The sequence below is a fragment of the Falco peregrinus genome, chromosome 5 (assembly GCF_023634155.1).
Source record: "Falco peregrinus isolate bFalPer1 chromosome 5, bFalPer1.pri, whole genome shotgun sequence".
NCBI classification, from domain to species: domain Eukaryota; kingdom Metazoa; phylum Chordata; class Aves; order Falconiformes; family Falconidae; genus Falco; species Falco peregrinus.
Genome location: NC_073725.1, coordinates 88,993,100 through 89,011,194, shown reverse-complemented (window position 1 = coordinate 89,011,194; position 18,095 = coordinate 88,993,100). Strand labels below are relative to the sequence as shown.

The following is an 18,095-nucleotide window of genomic DNA, read 5'->3' as shown; positions in this document are numbered from 1 at the left end:
GCGGCTCCTTCCACCATGAACACAGCTCCAATCCTCTTGGATGGGATTGTTTTTTCCTTTTTTTTCCCACCTGGCACTTGCTGTTCCAGGCTTTGGAGCAGCCGATTGCTGCCCTTGATTTGCCATGCTGATGCTCAGCGTTACCATTGCAGAGCCCAACAAAAGCCCCATGGGTGGGACTGACCTGGCCCCTACCTCCACAGCTCATGTCTCTGCAGCCTTTGCAGACATGAGGAGGAAAGCGGTTCCTTGGGAAGAGGGTGAAGGGGTTTCAGGGAAGGATGATGCACAGTCAGCACCTGGTGAGCTCGGCAGGCACAGCTCACCCTGCACCAGCATTTCGGGACATCCCGCTGCAGCCCTTCCCAGCACTGCCAAACCCGGGGCTGGCACATCGCTCTTCCCCGCGTGCACACGGAGATCACCAGCATCCACCCAAAGCCGGCTGGGGGCAAATAATTAATCAGTGGTAATGAAATGAGTCAGCAGCTCAGCAGAGAGGCAGCAAGAGCTCAGAGGGGATCACGGGGGCTGAGCCACGTGAGAGCCATGGGGCAGGGATGCCCCTAAATGCCCATCATGGAGGTGGCAGTGGGGGGCAGAGGCACCCCAAAGCCCACCCCCCCACGAGCCCAGCCACCTTCCCTCTGTTTTCAAAGAAAAACCCAATTCTGCACAGCTGAATTCAGTATTTTATCGCAAATAAAAGATGAAAGTGAAATTAAACCAAATCTATTCCATCAAATATTCAAACCATTTAGACTTACTCTAGAGCCGTTTAAATGTTTTATTGGCTATAAAATGCTCCCTCCCAGGCCCCAGCACCACGGGTGGACCCAGTGTAATGCCTGGCTCTGCACTGGGGCAGCTGATGCTCCAGCACCTGAACTGGCCACCCCAGAGCCAATTCCTTGCCTGGGACCATCCAGAGAGGTGCAGGCACACCGCATCCGTGCGCCCACAGCCTTCCTCCAGCACCAACCTCCTCCTCACCCCACTCCTGCGCAGGGAGCCTGCTGCACTGCAGCAAAGTGGGGAGCGGGGCGTTGACCCACACCCCCAAAGACGTGGGGAAACGCCACCGGCTGCCGCAGAGGGGCCCCCAGCAGCAGCTCCACTGCAGCCACCCTCCCCCAGGGAGATGGGTGCTGCAGCAAGGATGCTTGCATGAGCGAGTCCATCACCCCGCACCCGTACCCAACTCTTCACCGGGCAGTTTGAAGCGCGGCCACCGAGCTGCCACCAAAAACTTACAACGATGAAGCAACACTTCCCTTCCCACGCCGCTGCAGGAAAGGGAGAAAAAAAGATAAAGGCATGGGAGGGCAGGCAGCTGTCCCCACAGCACGGTGGCATCCCCACACCAAGGACAGAGGACACACATGTCACCAGCCCCACGCAGCCAGGACTGCCCCTGCTGATGGCCTGGCCACCACGGGAGCTGGTGGCTCAGGGAGGGGACACTGCAGTGGCAACACACGTGCCCAGGCACCGCTTTGCAACCTGCCTCTGTGCTGCAGCGCAACTGGCCTTGAAAAAAAATGAAAGGATAAGAACTTAAGTCATTCTGGTGAGATGCTACAGGGCCCGGGAAGCGACTCAGCTCACGCTTTCCATACAGGCTGCAGGTGCGCAGGAGCTGCATTTTCCAGCTGAGTTGGCACCACGTTGGTCCCCATCCTGTAACGGGGTTTTGAGCTCCTGCACAGCTCTAACAAGGAGGATACAGAAGAAGGTTATAGAACAGCTTTACCATGTAATTCCTTCCACCAGCAGCTCCCAAGTGTGTTTTTTCCATCCCTGTGCCCTGGCTCTGCAGCTCCTAAGCAGCCAGACCTCCTGCCCTCTGTTTAAGCTAATTCCTTTTATTAAAATAAAAGCTAACACCTTTTATTCCAGCCATCCTGGACCAGGAGAGACCCGTGGGGACACCAGCTGTCAGCATGCACCAGGAGGCCACCAGTGCCCTTCCAGAAGCATCTTCCATGAAACCCCACATCCCCAGTGCTGTCGCTCTCAGCTGAAATGGATGCGAAATTTCACACCCGGATTAAACACCCGAGCTATTCTGGGTGGTGTTTCCCAGACACCGAGGGGGCGGGAGAGCCCCTGGCGCACCGGGAGCGGGGAAGGCACCTTCACACCATCCTGCAAACTGGTTGAGACTTTTCTTAACCAGGCTCTGGGTCTTGATGCCGCTCCAGCTGCTCATTTAAAGAGCAGCTCAAGCACTTCCCTGCTTTGAAGACATTCATCTTATTTCTTTTTGGCTTCTCCAAAGCAGGAATCGAGGCTGCTGTCCACTGGGATTCCCACCAGCACACGGGTGTTTGCAGCTTACCGGTGTGCTGCAGAACTGGGGCACACTGAAGAGGTTTATTATTTTTCAAATGCAAGAGCCAAAGAAACATGAATAAAATACTAGCAGATGTGAGAAAGCGGGTGCAGCCCGCCACAGTGCTGCTCACAGCATCTCTTGGCAACTGAGCCCCTGCATGCAAATGACAGGCTTCACTGACTGCAAAGCTGTGTCCCTCTGCAAGGGAGAGCAGCAGCTGAAAGCAAAGCAGGGCTCGGTTTCCCAGGAAAAATGGTTATTTACTCCCTCGAGAGCCTGTCCTGGGAGCGGGGAAGAGGAACCAGTAGCAGCTGTGGAGAAGCTGTCATCCTAAGAGTCCGACACGACATTAATCGATAAAATCAAGGTGCGTTCCAGCTAACAAGCGCCTGCCCTCCCTGTGAGAGCTCTCCCGGATCTGCCTCACCTCCTGCCGGGCTCAGAGCACCTGGTCCTTACAGCACCGGTGCTGGCATCTCACCTGCCCCCCCAATGCCGGGCAGAAGGGGTGGAAAGCATTGCAGGAAAGCTCCTCCGGCCACACGGAGCCCAGCTTTCCTTACAGTGAGAAATGCAGAAGTATGAAATCAACTACCAGCTTCTATTAAAATTCATACAGTAACTGGAGATGCAGAACAAGCCGATTTCAGACAAAAAGCTGCTGGAAACCCATAGCCAAGGTGGGCGCAGAGGCACCCCCTGCCCGCCCTGCCACGCCAGTGCCCGCACACGGCTCCTGCCCCGGCAGCCTGGCCAAGGGGCATCTGGCCCAAGTGACCCAGGTCTCCCAGGGGAAGGCCACCTCCCCTGCAGGGGTCCCCTGCGGTGCTCGGGCTCACAGTGCTGGGGACCAACCCAAACCCACCTGCCTGCAGCCCCTGCTGCCACACCGCACGGCAGTGTGCCAACAGGAGAGGCTGAACACTGCTTGATGCCCAGAGGCCCTTCCCTTGAACATTCAGGGCGAATTTTGTATAGAAAGACATGCTAGAATTAATTTATTTCCGTTTCTTTCTTCTGGCCTAAGCAGATCCCCTCCCACTTTTTCCAGATTGATCCATCGGAAAATTAGCCCTGCTAATGCTCTGTGCCAACCACCGAGATAAAAGCCAGCCCCTGGCTTTCAGACAGCTCCAGGTTGCACCAGCCCTTCAAAGAGAGGCACCACCGCAGGCCGGGCTGCAGCAGCACCCCAAGGACAGGGATGCAGGCACCTGCTGGGGACCCACAGATGCTCAGAGCATCCGCACCTCCCTCCCCTGAGTGCGCGGAGACCCAGGACCAGACTTGCCGAATCTAGACCATGGCCAGGGTTAGTTTGCACACCCTGCGGGGCTGGAACAAAGCTTTCCATCCCTCCTGCGAAGTTAGGCTCACTGAGGGAGCCAGCAGGCAGTCAGCAGCTGCTGTTTTGCCGACGGAAGGTGTGCGCGCACACACACACACGCACTACAGAAAATAAACAGGGATGCAACAAACCTCTTATGCAAAAAAACATATTATGTACTGCTGATTCCGCCCTCAGAGCAGCACAGGGCTGAATGTGATCAAGAGTCCTTAAAGCTCAGGGTCACCAGTGACAGTTTTTATTTACAGCGCACAGCAGCCGTCCCAGCGGGCAGATTAACTGCGGCACGGCCAAGGCTGGAGCAGGGAGCGCGGCTGGCTCGCTGTGCCCGAGTGGGCTGCAGCTGCGGTGGGGGAAGCTGTGCGTCCCCGCAGGGTTACAACCAGCAGAAACCTCTCCTGGGCACACTGGTGCAAACTGGTGGGCACCAAAGCCCAGCCTTCAAAGGAAAGACTCCCTGCGCCCAGCTGACCGCTCGGGAAGCCCAAAGCTGTGCCAAAGCTCTCTCCTCCCGCAGCACCTGAGCATGCTTTGTGCCAGGAGGATGTCGGTTTGCTCCCTCTCCCTGGGGCAGCAAGAGAGGAGTGATACTGGTCCATACCTTGGAGAAAGCACAGACACGCCGCCCTGCTCCAAACCCCACCAGCAAAGCGCTTCATAATGGTTTCATCCCACCGATTAACACAGAAACCATCTCCTCTGCTAATGCAAAGGAATTCACCAGCCCCTCTTCCCAGGGGGTAAAGGATCATCTTTAATTTTTTTTTCTTTTATGTTCTTCTCCTTTCAGGTCAAATTAGTACAACGCTCCTAACTCGCCCGACCCTGCGAAGCTCGGGACGGGGGGGGCTGTGAGCAGGGGGGCAGCCCCACGGAGCCCCGCTGCCAATGGGGAGGGGGCACACATTGCTCTTTGGTTTCTCGCTTTGTCAAGACATTGCTCCCCTTAGTTGGCTGTTAGAAGACAGAAGTACCGTTGGCTGTGCAGCGTTAACTTCTGTCAAGGTTTCGGCGGCGTTCCCAAAATTACAGCAACAGGCTGCTCCTTCAGTAGCACCGAGAAAAATGGGATTCATACCCCTGAGTGATAAACCTGCTCTTTTCCAGGAGACCCTTCTCCCTGAAATCCCAGCGTATGAAGTTAGGAAGGCACGCACGACGTGCCCGGGCAGCCGCGCAGGCAGGACCCCTCCTGCCCTCCCCAGTGGGTCTGGGGGGAGACTGGCCCCACCGCTGCCCACCTGCTGAGACTCCCCAGCCCCGGGAAGGGGAAGACCTCACACCACGGCTCCCGAACAGTCGCACCACGGCTCACAGTGGGGAATAATTAACCCCCTCATTATCCAGCAACGGCTGGGAACCTCGAAGGTGGTGCCTGCGATGGAGACGCGGGAGGCAGAGAGGGGTTTGCCCTGCCAGGAGGGGGGTCCCCTCTAGAAAGAAAGAAGTTTATGTCATTCTAAGCGAGCCCCCTGCTCAGACGAAGCCCCCACCAAGAGCAGGACCCCTCGCCCCAGGGCTCTGCCTTGCCCTAGCAGCACCCATGGTGAGGGGGGGGCTTGCACCAGCAGCGCAGCCTCAGCCAAACCCTCGGTGCCCTGGACACCCTGGCACTGCCCCGGCTGAACTGGGAGGGCTGATATGTTCCCAAGGAGCTGAAGATGCTCCTCCAATAAACCCAGTTCTCAAAGGAAGGAAAGCCAAAGGACTCAGCACCTCCAAAGCCAGAAGCCAGTAGGTACCATTTTGATGCATTTTTTAATACTACAATAATCTTTATTTCCCTAGTACCAGGAGTTTATTTTCCAAATAAATTTAGATCAACATCCTCCTTTGTTTAAGAGACTATGATAAACACACAGTGCAAGAGGTTCTCCCTAACATAAAACAGTAGGAGGGAAATAACCGAGGGGGCCCCTAGGAATTGTAATGTCAGATTAATTTTAAATGGATTTCTATTCATTTACATTTGCTCAGGCCTACATAATACATTAGGTTTGCATGTATCTCATCGTTTGACAGCCTCAAAAACAAGTGGTTGATCCTGAAGCCCACAGGGACCAGTAGATGGACTGGGAGAGGAGGCGGAGAGCGGCTGGGTGGGCAACGGGGGCTGCCCAAAGTGGCTCTGTCCCATCCCAAAGCGCTTTGCGGAGACCAGCCAGCATCAAAAGGAGCGGAGACAGTCCCAAAAACAACAGCGGGAGCCGGGAAGCTCCATCCCCACGGCTTCCCCAGCCCTTCCCCAGGGTGCCAGCAGCTCCCAGCTCCCCCGGCCGAGCAAGGTCACGCGCGCACCGGAGTGCAGCTGCCGCATGCTTTGGCCTTGGGGAGGTCCCTGCAGCCCCTGCCACCAGCAAGGCTCAGCGACCACCACAAACTCCCCCCAAAAAGCCTGATGCACCGAAATAACACCCCCTGCTTGCTCAGCACCTCTAGCACCGGTCCAAGGCAAATACAGCAAAAAACCCGCGACCGCCTTCCCCAACCACAACTGCCCATGGTCACAAACAGCCTCGCTTGCCACAACCAGAAAACCTGATGCCAGATTCTGGGATTAGAGAAAAGGAGCTGCGATGTCACAGTTTTTTTATTAGATAGACAGAAATCAAAACCAAAACGTGCTCTCGCAGCAGAAGCCTCCAGCGTTACCACCCCAGAGTTCCACCTGCGTCGTGATGCAAACGGTGAGAGGGGCACAATTGCACAGCGCCTGCAAACAGGATTACCTTAATGGAAATGGAGATGTACAATCAAAAAACTATTTCCATGTCCCTCCCAAAATTATGAGTGCTTTACAAATATGACAATAATGAGGTTTTGGGCATACGCATGATCTTCCCCGCTGTATAATCTGCCCATTTCAAACCGATGTAGCTCTAGCAGCTCTATTACAGAAGTAAATTAACCCTAATTTGATTGCTTCTCAGTAGCAGTCGTTTCAGTGTTCTAATCAATAAGTCACAGGATTTTATAACTGCCCTTGGTATCAATCACTTCAACCAGTAATAAAACGCTTTTCATTTTAAGAACACCTGAAATACCATGTAATTACCTTTGTATAAAATCATGGACTCCAATTTACCAACTTCACCAAGCCGCTGCTGCAGCCCGCAGCATCACTGCACCAAAAGCTTATTTGCAGAGAAGAAGAAAGCTTTAAGAAAGAAGCTTTTTTTCTAAAGGCTTTCTGAGCCGTCCCTCATCTCTTCCACTTGTCACTGTACCAGCAAGTTATTATTCACACCCCGGCGAAACAGCAGGTTACAAGAGACACCCAACTCCCGGAACCCCCCTGAGAAAGGAGGAGATCTGGGATCCTGCTGAGAAAAGGCTGCAGGAAGATGCAACACTGGTGTGTGGCATCACCATCAGCTCTTCCCCGTACCAGCACCACCACCGTAGCACCAAAATGGAGCCAAAAGCCATCACACGGCGAGACACCGCAGCCGGTGCCCTGACAGCATGGCAGAGAGCACAGCCAGCGGGCACGTCCCTGGGCCCGTGGGCCGAGCCTCCCCCGGGAGCCTGTGCCAGCAGGCAGACATCTCGGGGGCGGCAAGCTCACCGTCTGGGGGAGAGCAGATGGCTGGGGAGCTGCTGAGGGACAGGGAGCACCTGATCCTCAGGCCAGCCACCCCAGCCAGGCACACTCTGGCAGCAAAAACTCCCTCGCTTGCTCTTCATAGATGCTGTAAGGTTTCTTTGATGCCATCTCTGTCAAGTCACTGTCCCCATTGCTCTGCTGTCCCACCCCAGGGTGCCTGTGGCAGCACTGCAGCCCCCTTCACCAGGGGCTGCCAAGACCACGGCATCCCCCAGCCCCAGCTCCCCAGCAACGCACCACCGGGGAACCACAGTCGAGACACGGCTTTGAGGATCCCAGCTGGCACCAAGATGCTCCCACCTGGCAAAGGATGCTCTGTGCACACCAGGGCATTGCAGGACATAAGGTATCTCCCCTTCTGCCCCCCACTCCCCATGTTATCCCTTCTGTCGAGCAGGTCCCCGCTGTCCTCACTGTCCTCGGGGCTCCCAGCACCAGCAGCAGGATGCTCCAGGTGCTACCAACAGAACAGCTCTGCCCCGAGAGCTCAGGGACCTCTCGGCACGACACATCCCCTCCGTGCCAGAGGCAGCAGGGCCACCCCGGCACTGCACCCCACATCAGCATACCAAAGCTGGGCTGAGGAGGTGTTTCCAGGGGATTTGGGTTTACTTTTGGGGTTTTTGTGTTTGGTTTGGGTTTTTTCTTTTCTTTTTTTTTTTTTTAATATGAAAAAACCACCAACTCTTATACAGCACTGAAACAGACTTAGGGAAACATTTTCACTGGGCAAATGCTCAGGCCTCAGCAGTTTTTCTTACATGAATCATCCCCAGGGCCCGGAGCAGAGGACATGCTCCCCCATCCTTGTGCAAAGTGGTAACAAAGAGGCTGCTCTGCTGCTACCGCCATCAGATGATTGCTCAGCCCTGAGATGCCCCAGCTGGAGCTGACACAGGTTGGGATGACAAGGTTTAAGTCCTCGGAGCAACGTTTTGTTACTCTTCTGCAAAAGCCGTCACTCACCTGCCAGACCACATGGGCAGTGGCCAAGGAGCCCTCCAGGCACTTACCCTGAAATCGATTCCAACCGTGGAAATGAAGCTGCCAGCGAGGAAAGCGCCGTCTTTGAACCGCACCAGCAAGCAGGTTTTGCCGACCCCCGAGTCGCCCACCAGCATCACCTGCAAGGGAGAGAGGGCAGGTGGCATTAGGCACCGGCATTCGGGAAGGGAGCCCCACTGCAGCCATTACCCGTCTCCATCCCAAAAGCCCCATCCTGAGAGCAGGCAGCAGATCCCATATTCCTGAGGAGGAAAAAACACATCCAAGAGCATCCTTGGATGCAGGGGAGGGTCGGGGAGAGAACGGGGGAACCCACAGCGGGATTATCCCCACCCCGCACCACGTGTGTCCCTGAGCTGAACTGGAGACACCTTCCCCCTGACCAGCACTTTAACAGATCCCCCGTCGGGGCACAAACAGCCCCAAAAACTAAGAGGTGCTGCCCAGGGGACCAAAGCGGTGACAGCTGCAGGGCCCACGCGGTCCCCAGCGCACCCACCAATCACCCTGCACCCCACCACATGTAGGGCTTTCTGGAGGGTGCCACTGCCCACGGGGTGACTTTGGGGGGGCTCCCAGCCATGAGTGCCAACTCCAGGGATGCACTCTGCCCTCTGCAAGCAAGCTCCTGTAGCAGGACCCGCACAGCCTCACGGCCACCCTCCCAGTCCTCAGCAGGTGCTGAGAGAGCAGCTCCCAGTGCTGCCTGCCTCAGTTTCCCCACCCAGCAGCAGCCCTGGGTGCAGACAGTGCAGGCACCCACCCTGCCACAAAGAAACCAAGGCAGAGCTGAAGCTGCTCCCAAATGCAGCTCCCCAAAGCCTCCGCTCAAACCACAAGCCCTCCTGCCCCCCGGGGCTGCTGACCCTGCTCCCCTCGGCAGGATAACAGCTTCCCACCATGAAGGAATCCCGGACCATGTAGCCCAGCTTCTGCACCCACGCTGATTTGGCCTCGCACTGCCACGGCAGGGTTCCCTCTCTCCCGAAAGCGCTGTCATCAGCCTTCCACAAGCCGCTAGCCCACAACTGAATGTAAATGGTTTTAAGGCAGGCGCTGCCCTGGGTCACCCAACCCAGGCAGGAACCATCACAAGCAGCAGACGCCACCACCATGCAGCAGCTCAGCCTCCCGAGAGGCAACAGCAGCCCTGGCCGCAGCTGTAACTTGTTTTGGGGTAGGGGGGCACTGCCGGGGAGAGGAGTGGGTGGCCGTGATCCAGCCATGGTGTTCCATCACCCACCGGGTCTCCCGCAGGAGCACCACACGCAGCCGCACGCCAAGCTCTGGCACAGCAGGGTTACGGGAGCCAGCAAGCCCACGAATGTATCTGTGCAAAGCCAAGGGAAGGGGGGAAAATAAATGTATTTAACTTTTAATACAAAATAGTAGTATTTATTTTTTTTAAACTTTCCAGACCTCTGTTCTAGAGCAGGGCAACCCTGAAAAGCAGCTTCTCCCCACCCAGCACTGCTGACACCTCTGCTGGGGCACGCAGCAGCCCCCAGGGCCAGGCTCAGGCCAAGGGGTCAGCATCCAGCCCCCTACCCGGGACTTGTGTTGGGCCACTGCCTCCGGCAGAGCTCAGGAGCCTCCCGAGAAGGGTAAGAAGAGAGAAAGTTTAACAAACCAGGTTAATAAACCAGGTTTTTACTAAATATGAAGCGATATCTCTCTGCCACTGGTTCAAAACCAGCTGGACGCTGGACCGTTAGCAGAGGTTTTGGCTACCTGGCGTGTTTGGGCTCATCCAAGACCTTGTTTGGCTCATCCCCGCGCCACGGCGACAATCCCCAGGGAAAGCCCCAGCCTGGGCAGGGAGAGGCGAGCGCGAGGAGTCAAGGACCAGTGTGCACGTGGGGATGGCTCCATTTTAGGGAAGCTGCTGAACCGTCACTGCAGCTGTATCAGGACCGACCGCCTACCAAAGCCACCAAATTCACTTCTTGAACACTCATCACCTCCTGCTCCACGTCCCGAACCTTAACGACAGCCATGCCGCTCGCCACAGGCACCGAGCTCCCGGCACAGTGTGCCAAGGCTGGAGTGGCCATGGCAAACACCGTCGCCTCCAGGCTGAATCCCCCGCGCCCGGTTACGAGGTCGTGCTAGAAAGGCAGGGGGGTCACCCCGCACCGCAGCCTCCGCCAAAACCGCTCTGGGAGCTCCAAGCAGGGCTCGCTCTGGGGAGCACGATGGAGGTGGGGGTGTGAGGACAGCTGGTCTGCGACTTGCTCGCCAGAACCTGAAGCGGGGGAGAAGGAGCCATCTGAGCCCTCCAGAGAAAGCGCAGGCTGGAGATCCTTCGGCGGCCGTTGGAGGAGATTCAATGCGACTCGAGGAATACTGTCCCCCCGCTTTGCAACAGCGATTTTTTACCTCGTTAAAGAGGACCCAGGAGGTTACAGCAAGTCGTCCGAGCAGAAGCCTTTTGTCATCACTTGCAGAAGTCCCGCAGAAGCAACGCCGCTGCCGGGGGCTCTGCAGGGGTAGCCCCCCGCCAAGCCCGACCCCGCCGCTCCCGGCAGCCCCGCCGAGCCCCGCCGAGCCCGGCCCCGCAGCAGCAGCAGCAGCAGCGGAGGGTCGGGATGCCGGGGCCGGCAGGGAGGGATGCCCGCCCGCTCCTTGCCGCCGGCAACTTCTCCAGTGGCTGCAGGAGGGCTGCACCCGACCTCGCAACCCGACGGGCCCCACACCGGCACTGGGCTACCGCCTCCGCCCCCCCATCCCCGCACCTTGAAGGCGAGGTCGTAGAACTCGCCGCTGCTGCTGAGCGAGGGCCGCCCGGCCGCCGCGCCGCCGCTGCGGGGCAGCTCGGGGACGGCAGGCGCGGAGCCCCGCGGGGCACCGGTACCGGCACCAGCACGGCCGGAGCCCTGTGCGGCGGGGGGCAGCGCGGCGGAGGGCGCGGCCCCACCGCCCTTGCTGCGAGCCGCCTTCTTCCGCGACATGCCGGGGCCGCGGCGCCGCGCCGGGCGCTGGGGGGGCAGCGGGCTGCACCGGGCGCCGCCGCCACCTCCCCCGGCCCGGCCCGGCACGGCACGGCCCCGCCGCCAATGGCAGCGCCGCGGGGGCCGGCCCCGCCCCCGCCCCGCCCCGCGCCCCGCCCCGGCCCGGCCCCCGCCCGCCCCGCGCTGCGCCCCCGCCCGCCGCCCGCCCCGCGGGGCCTGAGGCTGCGAGCGGGTGGGGGGGCACACGCGGGGGGGTGCACACACGAAAGCAGCAGTGCAGGGGGTTGCACACGCAGGGACGGAGGCAGAGTGCAGGGGGTTGTACATGCAAAGGGGGTTGCACACACAAAAGCAGCAGTGGGGGGTGTTGCACACGCCGGGGGTTGCACACACGCAGGGGGATGCACACACGAAGGCAGCAGTGTGGGGGATTGCACACGCGGGTACTTGCACATGCAAAGGGAGCAGTGTGGGGGGATGCACACACGAAGACAGAGTGCAGGGGGATGCACACATGGGGGATGCACACGAAGGCAGCAGTGTGGGCGATTGCACACGCAAAGGGGGTTGCACACGTGAAGGGAGCAGCGTGGGGCCTTGCACAAGTGAAGGGGGTTGCACACACAGGTACTTACACATGCAAAGGGAGCAGTGTGGGGGGATGCACATGTGGGGAGATGCACACGTGAAGGGAGTAGTGCAAGGGGTTGCACATGCAAAGGAAGCAGCACAGGGGGCTGCACACGTGAAGGGAGTTGCACACGTGAAGGGAGCAGCACAGGGAGTTGCACACGCGAAGGGAGCAGCACAGGGGGTTGCACACGCGAAGGGAGCAGCACAGGGGGTTGCACACGCGAAGGGAGCAGCACAGGGGGTTGCGCATGCAAGGGGAGCAGCACAGGGGGTTGCACACGCGAAGGGAGCCGCACAGGGGGTTGCGCATGCAAGGGGAGCAGCACAGGGCAGTTGCACACACAAGGGGCTGCGCATGTGAAGGGAGCAGCGCAGAGGGTGCTTGCATGCACACACAGGAGCATTTGCACCCCCGGAGGCAGCATGGGGTGCCCCACACTGTGCCTGCCCCCCCCAGCCGCTTGCCGCCCCAGCCCTGCAGTGAGCTGCGGAAGGGCAGGCGCCCAGTGGGGTGTCAGTCCCGCTCCCCTGCCAGGCCCAGGCCCCCCAGCTCCGGGTCTGCCACAGTCCCAGCACGGTGCGGGGGTCCCTAGAGGCAGGCGGGGCCCTGCCAGAGGTCAGGTCTGGGGGCTGGCACGGAGCCGGGGAGAGCCTGTGGAGTGGACAGAGCATGGGCTTCCCAGTTCTCCAAAGGTGGGAATCCATGTTGTTCCCAGCCAGTCTCAGCAACTGGTTTCAGCAGCACTGGGCACCTTTCTGGCTGCAAATGAAGCGTCACCTGAGGCGCTTGCGAGTCTCCGACTGAAATAGATGTGTTCAGGTGTGTGACACGGTTCCAGTGGCGCAGCCTCACCCTGGCTGGGGAAGGAGGCTTGAAGGCTCCCGCCAGGGCAGGGGCACACGATGAGCGGCTGCGGTGGGAAGCCTGGCTGGTGCGGTGGGAAGCCTGGCTGGTGCGGTGGGAAGCCTGGCTGGTGCGGTGCGTGTGTGAAGCAGCACCAGTGCTGGCAGGGATGGGAGGGGGGCGCAGTGGGGCTCAGGCAGCCCGGCACCCCCCGGGCCACAGCTCGGCTGCCCGCCATGGGGATGCTGAGGGGTTGCTCTCACTGTGGGCATGGACCAGCTTTTCCCTTTGCTGCCCTGGAAGCATTTAAATCTATAGTTAATCCTTGTTCAGTGGCCCTGGAGTGCTCCGGGGGAGGAGGAGGAGTGGGCAGCGGAGCTCTGATGGCTTTGGCCATGGGTGAAGGAGATGAGCCAGGACAGGAGGTCCCATGTGCGGCTGCCGGACAAGATCCCCCTTCTCCCACCCCAAGCCTCGGGCACAGCCCTGCTGGCCGCGGGGAACATCAAGGAGCGCTGGGTTTGCAGCACGCCTCCAACGCGGCCAAGGGCAGAGGAGAAGCTGTCACAGAGGAGCCTTGTCCCCCTGCTCCCCTTCGTGTGCTCTTCATCCCCACCAGCTAGCTGGGAGATGGAAGACCTGACTCGTCAGCACAGACTCGATGCCAGGGTTTTGCACTATAATCTGATTTTCGGGGACAGCTGCATTCAATAGAGGCTGAGGCCTTGGAGCAAAGTGCGATGCTGGAGCCATCTGTGGGTCTGTAGGGTTTTAATTAGTCCCCATGTAGTGACAAAGCAGCACTGGAGCTTTTCCCCAGTGCTACCTGCCCGGAGGAAGGGGCACGCACCCCCGGCACCCCACACCTTCGGGGCAGCCTCCCCCCCAGGCTGTGACCACTGACACATGGGGACTTTTCCCCTCTCTCAGCCATGGTGGAAGATGATGGAAATCTCCATCAACAGCCTGGTGTTCAGGAGCAAACAGAGCCAGCTGCTTATCACCACCGCATCAGGGCAACGCCAGAGGAGGATGGCCCCTTATCGGGCAGCAGCAGGGAAGCGTGCCTCGTTAATCCTGCCTTTATCAAAGGTCATGTGCTCCAGCACCTGCAGCGGTGCTGATCCCTGCTGCCCCTGGCCCCCTGAAACCAAGCTCAGAGCATCACGTCCAGAAGCGCCGCAGGGAGAAGCATTTTCAGCAAGTTTCCTTCTTTTAGAAAACCTGTGTGCAGAGACACAGTCTGCTCAGAAATCGCAGTCACGCCTGGAGATGTTGCTCCTTATATAGTTACAGGAACTAATCAGATAACTGCAGCTGAACTAAGGGGGATATATTTACTAAAAATAGATTCAGGGAACAACAGGCGCCTGAAGATACGGCGTGCCTTGGGGAAACAGGACTGCGGTATCTGGCAGGGCTCCGAGCGGGGCCGGCTGTGACAATGGCTATCTGTTATTCTGATACATCTACGTATCAGTCGTTTTGTTTTTAAAGGCAGAAAATCAGCTCGTCCCCATAAGGGCTGTCAACCCAAGAGGTCTGTCATCTTGCAGTGTGCGGGGGGCTGTAAATGCAAGCAGCGAGAGGTGGCCAGTGCCAGCCACTTGTGCCTGTGCCAGCAGCCGAGCAGCAGCCCAGGGCCGGCGGGGGACAGCACCTGCCCTTGGCTCGGCCACCCTTGCCTGGGGACAGAGCTGCACACAGGGCTGGAGACACAAAGAGCCTGCCTGGGGCTGCGCACCGGGCTCTGGCCAGCCGTTCTGCACAAACACTGTGCTTCGGGATTTAAAATGTAGCTGTTTTCTTTGGCATGGAAATTTGCAGGGCTCTCTGTGTGCCAGAAGTTGCGTGCCGTGCTCGGAGCCGAGCAAGATATTTCGGTGCGAGGCCATCCTTCCCTCCTCCTCCCGCTAGTCCAGGTTGCTCCTTCGCTGGCTCACGCTGCAGCTGCCCCTGTGCTCCCGCGGCCACCGCTGCTCCATCCCCCAGGCAGGGACACCTGCCTTGTCCTGGCCAGGCTCTAGCGATGCCTCTCCCAGCAGCCTGGGAGCGTGCGGACCCTGCTGCCCTACTGGTCCCAGCTCTTGTCGTTGGCTCAGATGGAGCAGAGGTGTCTCTTCAGCAGGCAGGCTGCAAGGATGAGCTATTCCCACCAGACACAGTGTCAGCTGAGCCATCTCAGAAGATATTCATCTTCTTTGCCTGGTGGTTGCAGGAAAAGCAGTGCAGACTCCTTCCGTGTGCTGCTGGTAAGGCGGTTTGGCTTGCCTCTGCTGTCACCTTTTGCAGTGCCACCAGCCAAGGTTCAGGGGACTTTCCTTGGAATCACATGTCAACCTGCCAGCTATTCCCACTCTCTGCTCTGCTACAGGTCCTTTGCCAAGGGTACACACAGCTCCGACTCCAAAGTGGCTGCAGAGACTGGGCCTGAAGGCATCACCTGGATGGGAGGGAGGGCAGCTGGGGACAAAGGTGACGCCATGCTCACGGGGCTGACTTGAAAACGAAAAGCACTTGGTTTCACGTTGTGTACGAGCAGACATACCCCAGCGATGCCAGGCAGAGGGGACAGCCTGCCTCAGCAAGCATCTCCCCGCAGAGCAGAGTCTATGCAGGAGCATGGGGTGTGCGGGGGCACGGGGAGGCAGAGGGAGCGTTTCCAGGACATGGGACACGTGCTGGGGGTGGCTTCCAGCACCCTGCCACGCTCGGCGGGCGAGGGCTTTCTCTGCTGCCTCGGGAAGGGCCCAGCCCACGCAGTGCTGAGCAGGCACTGTTCCCTCCCTCGCCATTCATTGTTCTTCTCTCCCCACTGCTCACTTACCTTTGAACACTTCAATCTCGTTGCCTTTGTCAGTGTCACTGGCTTTTAATTGAAATTCCTTAGACATCTTCTCATCAAGAAGGCCCATCAGTTATTTTTGTGTGGGAAGGAATTGTTTTCCTTTTGCAGCTGTGAAAGTTAAATTCCAGCGTTTTGCTGGGAGACTGCTTCAGTCTCTTCCCTTTCTTATATTGCCAAGCCCATTCTTATATTGCAATCCTCCTTCCTTTGTCTGGGTATTTAATTTTCTGTCTCTCCTGTGCACGGTCCCTGTTTCCATCTCGGGCTCCTCCACTTCTCTGATCTGTCCTGGAGGGCAGCTTCCACCTGTGGCTGCCTCCAGCCTTTCATTTTCATCATTTTCCCTGAAAAGCACCCAGGAGGTTTGGAGAGCCCAGCCTGTTACTAAGTCTTTGCTCCTTGGCATTCAAATCTGTAATTTATTTTCAAGGCGAGCCTTGCTGAATGCACCATGGGGCTCTCACCTGCAGGCTCACCCAGAGAGCTCTGCACTTCCTTCGACGCTGGTGGGACCCCAGGAGGTTTGGGGGTCGGGCAGATGCAGCCCACCAGCGTGCAGGGCAGCTCTGGCATGCTACAAACCAGCCCTGCAACCAGGCTGGCACATTTTTGTGTTGCAGAACTTGCTGCTTTTAGAGCAACTGATGGTAATAGCAGCAACGGGCTCCCCAAGGGGGTTTGTAAAGCACTGAGCTGGTTTGGTGCTGTTATTTCAGCACAGGCCCTGTCTCGGCACATGAGCCATGAGCCTGAGTGCTGCTTTGCCCACCCAACTGCCCCTGTTGGTCCCCTTTCCCTCTCCAAAAGGCAAAGTCAAGTGAAGAAAACACCTTTCCCAGCATCCTGCAACCCCTGGCAGTGTTCAAGAGGAGGACCCACACCAGCAACAAAAGCACCCCCCAGACCACTGCCAAGGCATCATTCCCACAGGCAACAGGAGGACGGGACGGGGTCTCTGCCCCAAGCGCAGCCTTGCAGGTCGAGTCCTTCCCCTGCTCCAGAGCCCGGCAGAGCTGCCAAGCCAAGGTGGCTCGGTCCCCTCCTCTGGAGCAGAGCAAGAGCCCTTTGGTGTAGCTGGCTGTCCTGGGCTCAAGCTGGCAAAGGAGACATGGGGCACAGCTTCCCCCTCTGCCCCACTATGGGGCTGGCACCCTGAGGTTGCCCACAGCATGGCACTGGGAGTCGGCAGCAGTGGCCGGGGCTGAGCAGGACATGGTGCAACTGCTTATCTGGTCAAATACAACAAACCGCAGCAAATCCAGGGACCACCTGGCACCTGGAGGGCTTTGCTCCCTGCGGGTCAGCAGCCTGCATCTCTGCCAGCAGCGTACTAGGACACAAGTCCTGCCTGGCATGTCCTCCAGCCCTGGCATGTCCCCACAGGCATTCCCAGGGAACCACGGTGCTGCCCTGGGCCCCCACTGTCCCCTCCAGCACACAAAAAGGTGACCGTGCCAGATCCTAATGAGCCTGCACTGGGCTGAGGCCAGGAAATTAATTTTCCTTGTGCCAAGATTGGAACGAGCCAAAGTTTCAGCCAGCACAGGATCGAGCACAGGCACGTCCCCCGCTCCAGTGGTCACCCACGAGAGCTTTCAAACGTGATGCAGAGTTGGATGTTCAAAGCACTTTTGAAATGTGTCCTACTGAGACAGAGGGAGAGCTGAGCAACAACTGCTCAGCCTCCCAAATATGAGATATTTTCAGGCTATTTGGTATATTTTAAATGCTTTTCAGACACGCCTCAGTGGCATCAAATATTTCAGAAATATAACATCTCAGCTTAAAACTATCCAAGATTATTTTGTAGCCATATACAGACGCATCCTGAAATGGGGAAGAGTTAGTGCGTGGTTGTGGTTTCAAAAGCAAGCGTATAAACCTCGCAGGGCGCCTCTGTTATTTGTGCACACTCAGCCATTTCCATCCCAGATAGGTTCACACACGTCTGGGAGCACGAGCCCAGCTGCTGCCTGCAGCACTGCCTGCAGAGTCACTGCTGCAGAGCCCGAGGAGCTTGAGCAGATAAAACCCTAAAACCCCTCATCTTTGGGAGGGGCGAGTTAGGCACCGCAGGGCTGGGAGCTATCCGGGGCCAGCCCCAGCTCTGGGATGCGCGCGGTGCTCTGAGGCCCTGTAAAATAAGAAGCAGCGGCAATAAGCAAGCATGGGAACGCGCAGAGGCTCATAAAGCTGCTGCTCCAGAGAATAAGCAGCTGCTAAGGGCTGGGAAGAAGCTCCCACTAGAGCCACTTGTTGCATCACTGCCCGTGCTGGCCTTGCCTGCACCTCCCCTGTAGCAGCATGTGCCAGCCCCTCGCTGGACAGGGGTCCCGCTCCACCGGCACGTTCCTTGGGAAGAAAAGCAAATCCACCTCCTGGGAAAGCCGCGGGTGCCAGGGAGCAGCAGCAGAGCCCCGTTTGTGGCTGTTGCAGAGGCTCCTGTGCCCTGGGAGAGATGCAGACGGGTGCCTGCAGCTTGTTCAGCCATTCATCAGAGCAAATTGGTGGCAGATTGCTG

At 58.2% G+C, this 18,095-nt stretch overlaps 1 protein-coding gene across 1 annotated transcript in view; it reads right to left on the bottom strand.

Moving 5' to 3' along the window:
• RAB26 (RAB26, member RAS oncogene family) overlaps positions 1 to 11,343 on the bottom strand; it is a 31,205-nt gene extending 19,862 nt beyond the window's left edge. Inside the window, exons 1-2 of the mRNA XM_055806746.1 lie at positions 11,034 to 11,343; positions 8,307 to 8,417 (exon numbers count right to left, since the gene is read on the bottom strand). Of these exons, the coding sequence (XP_055662721.1) occupies positions 8,307 to 8,417; positions 11,034 to 11,249 (327 nt within the window). The 5' untranslated portion in view covers positions 11,250 to 11,343. The remainder of the gene's footprint in view (positions 1 to 8,306; positions 8,418 to 11,033) is intronic.
• Positions 11,344 to 18,095: the final 6,752 nt, after the last annotated feature.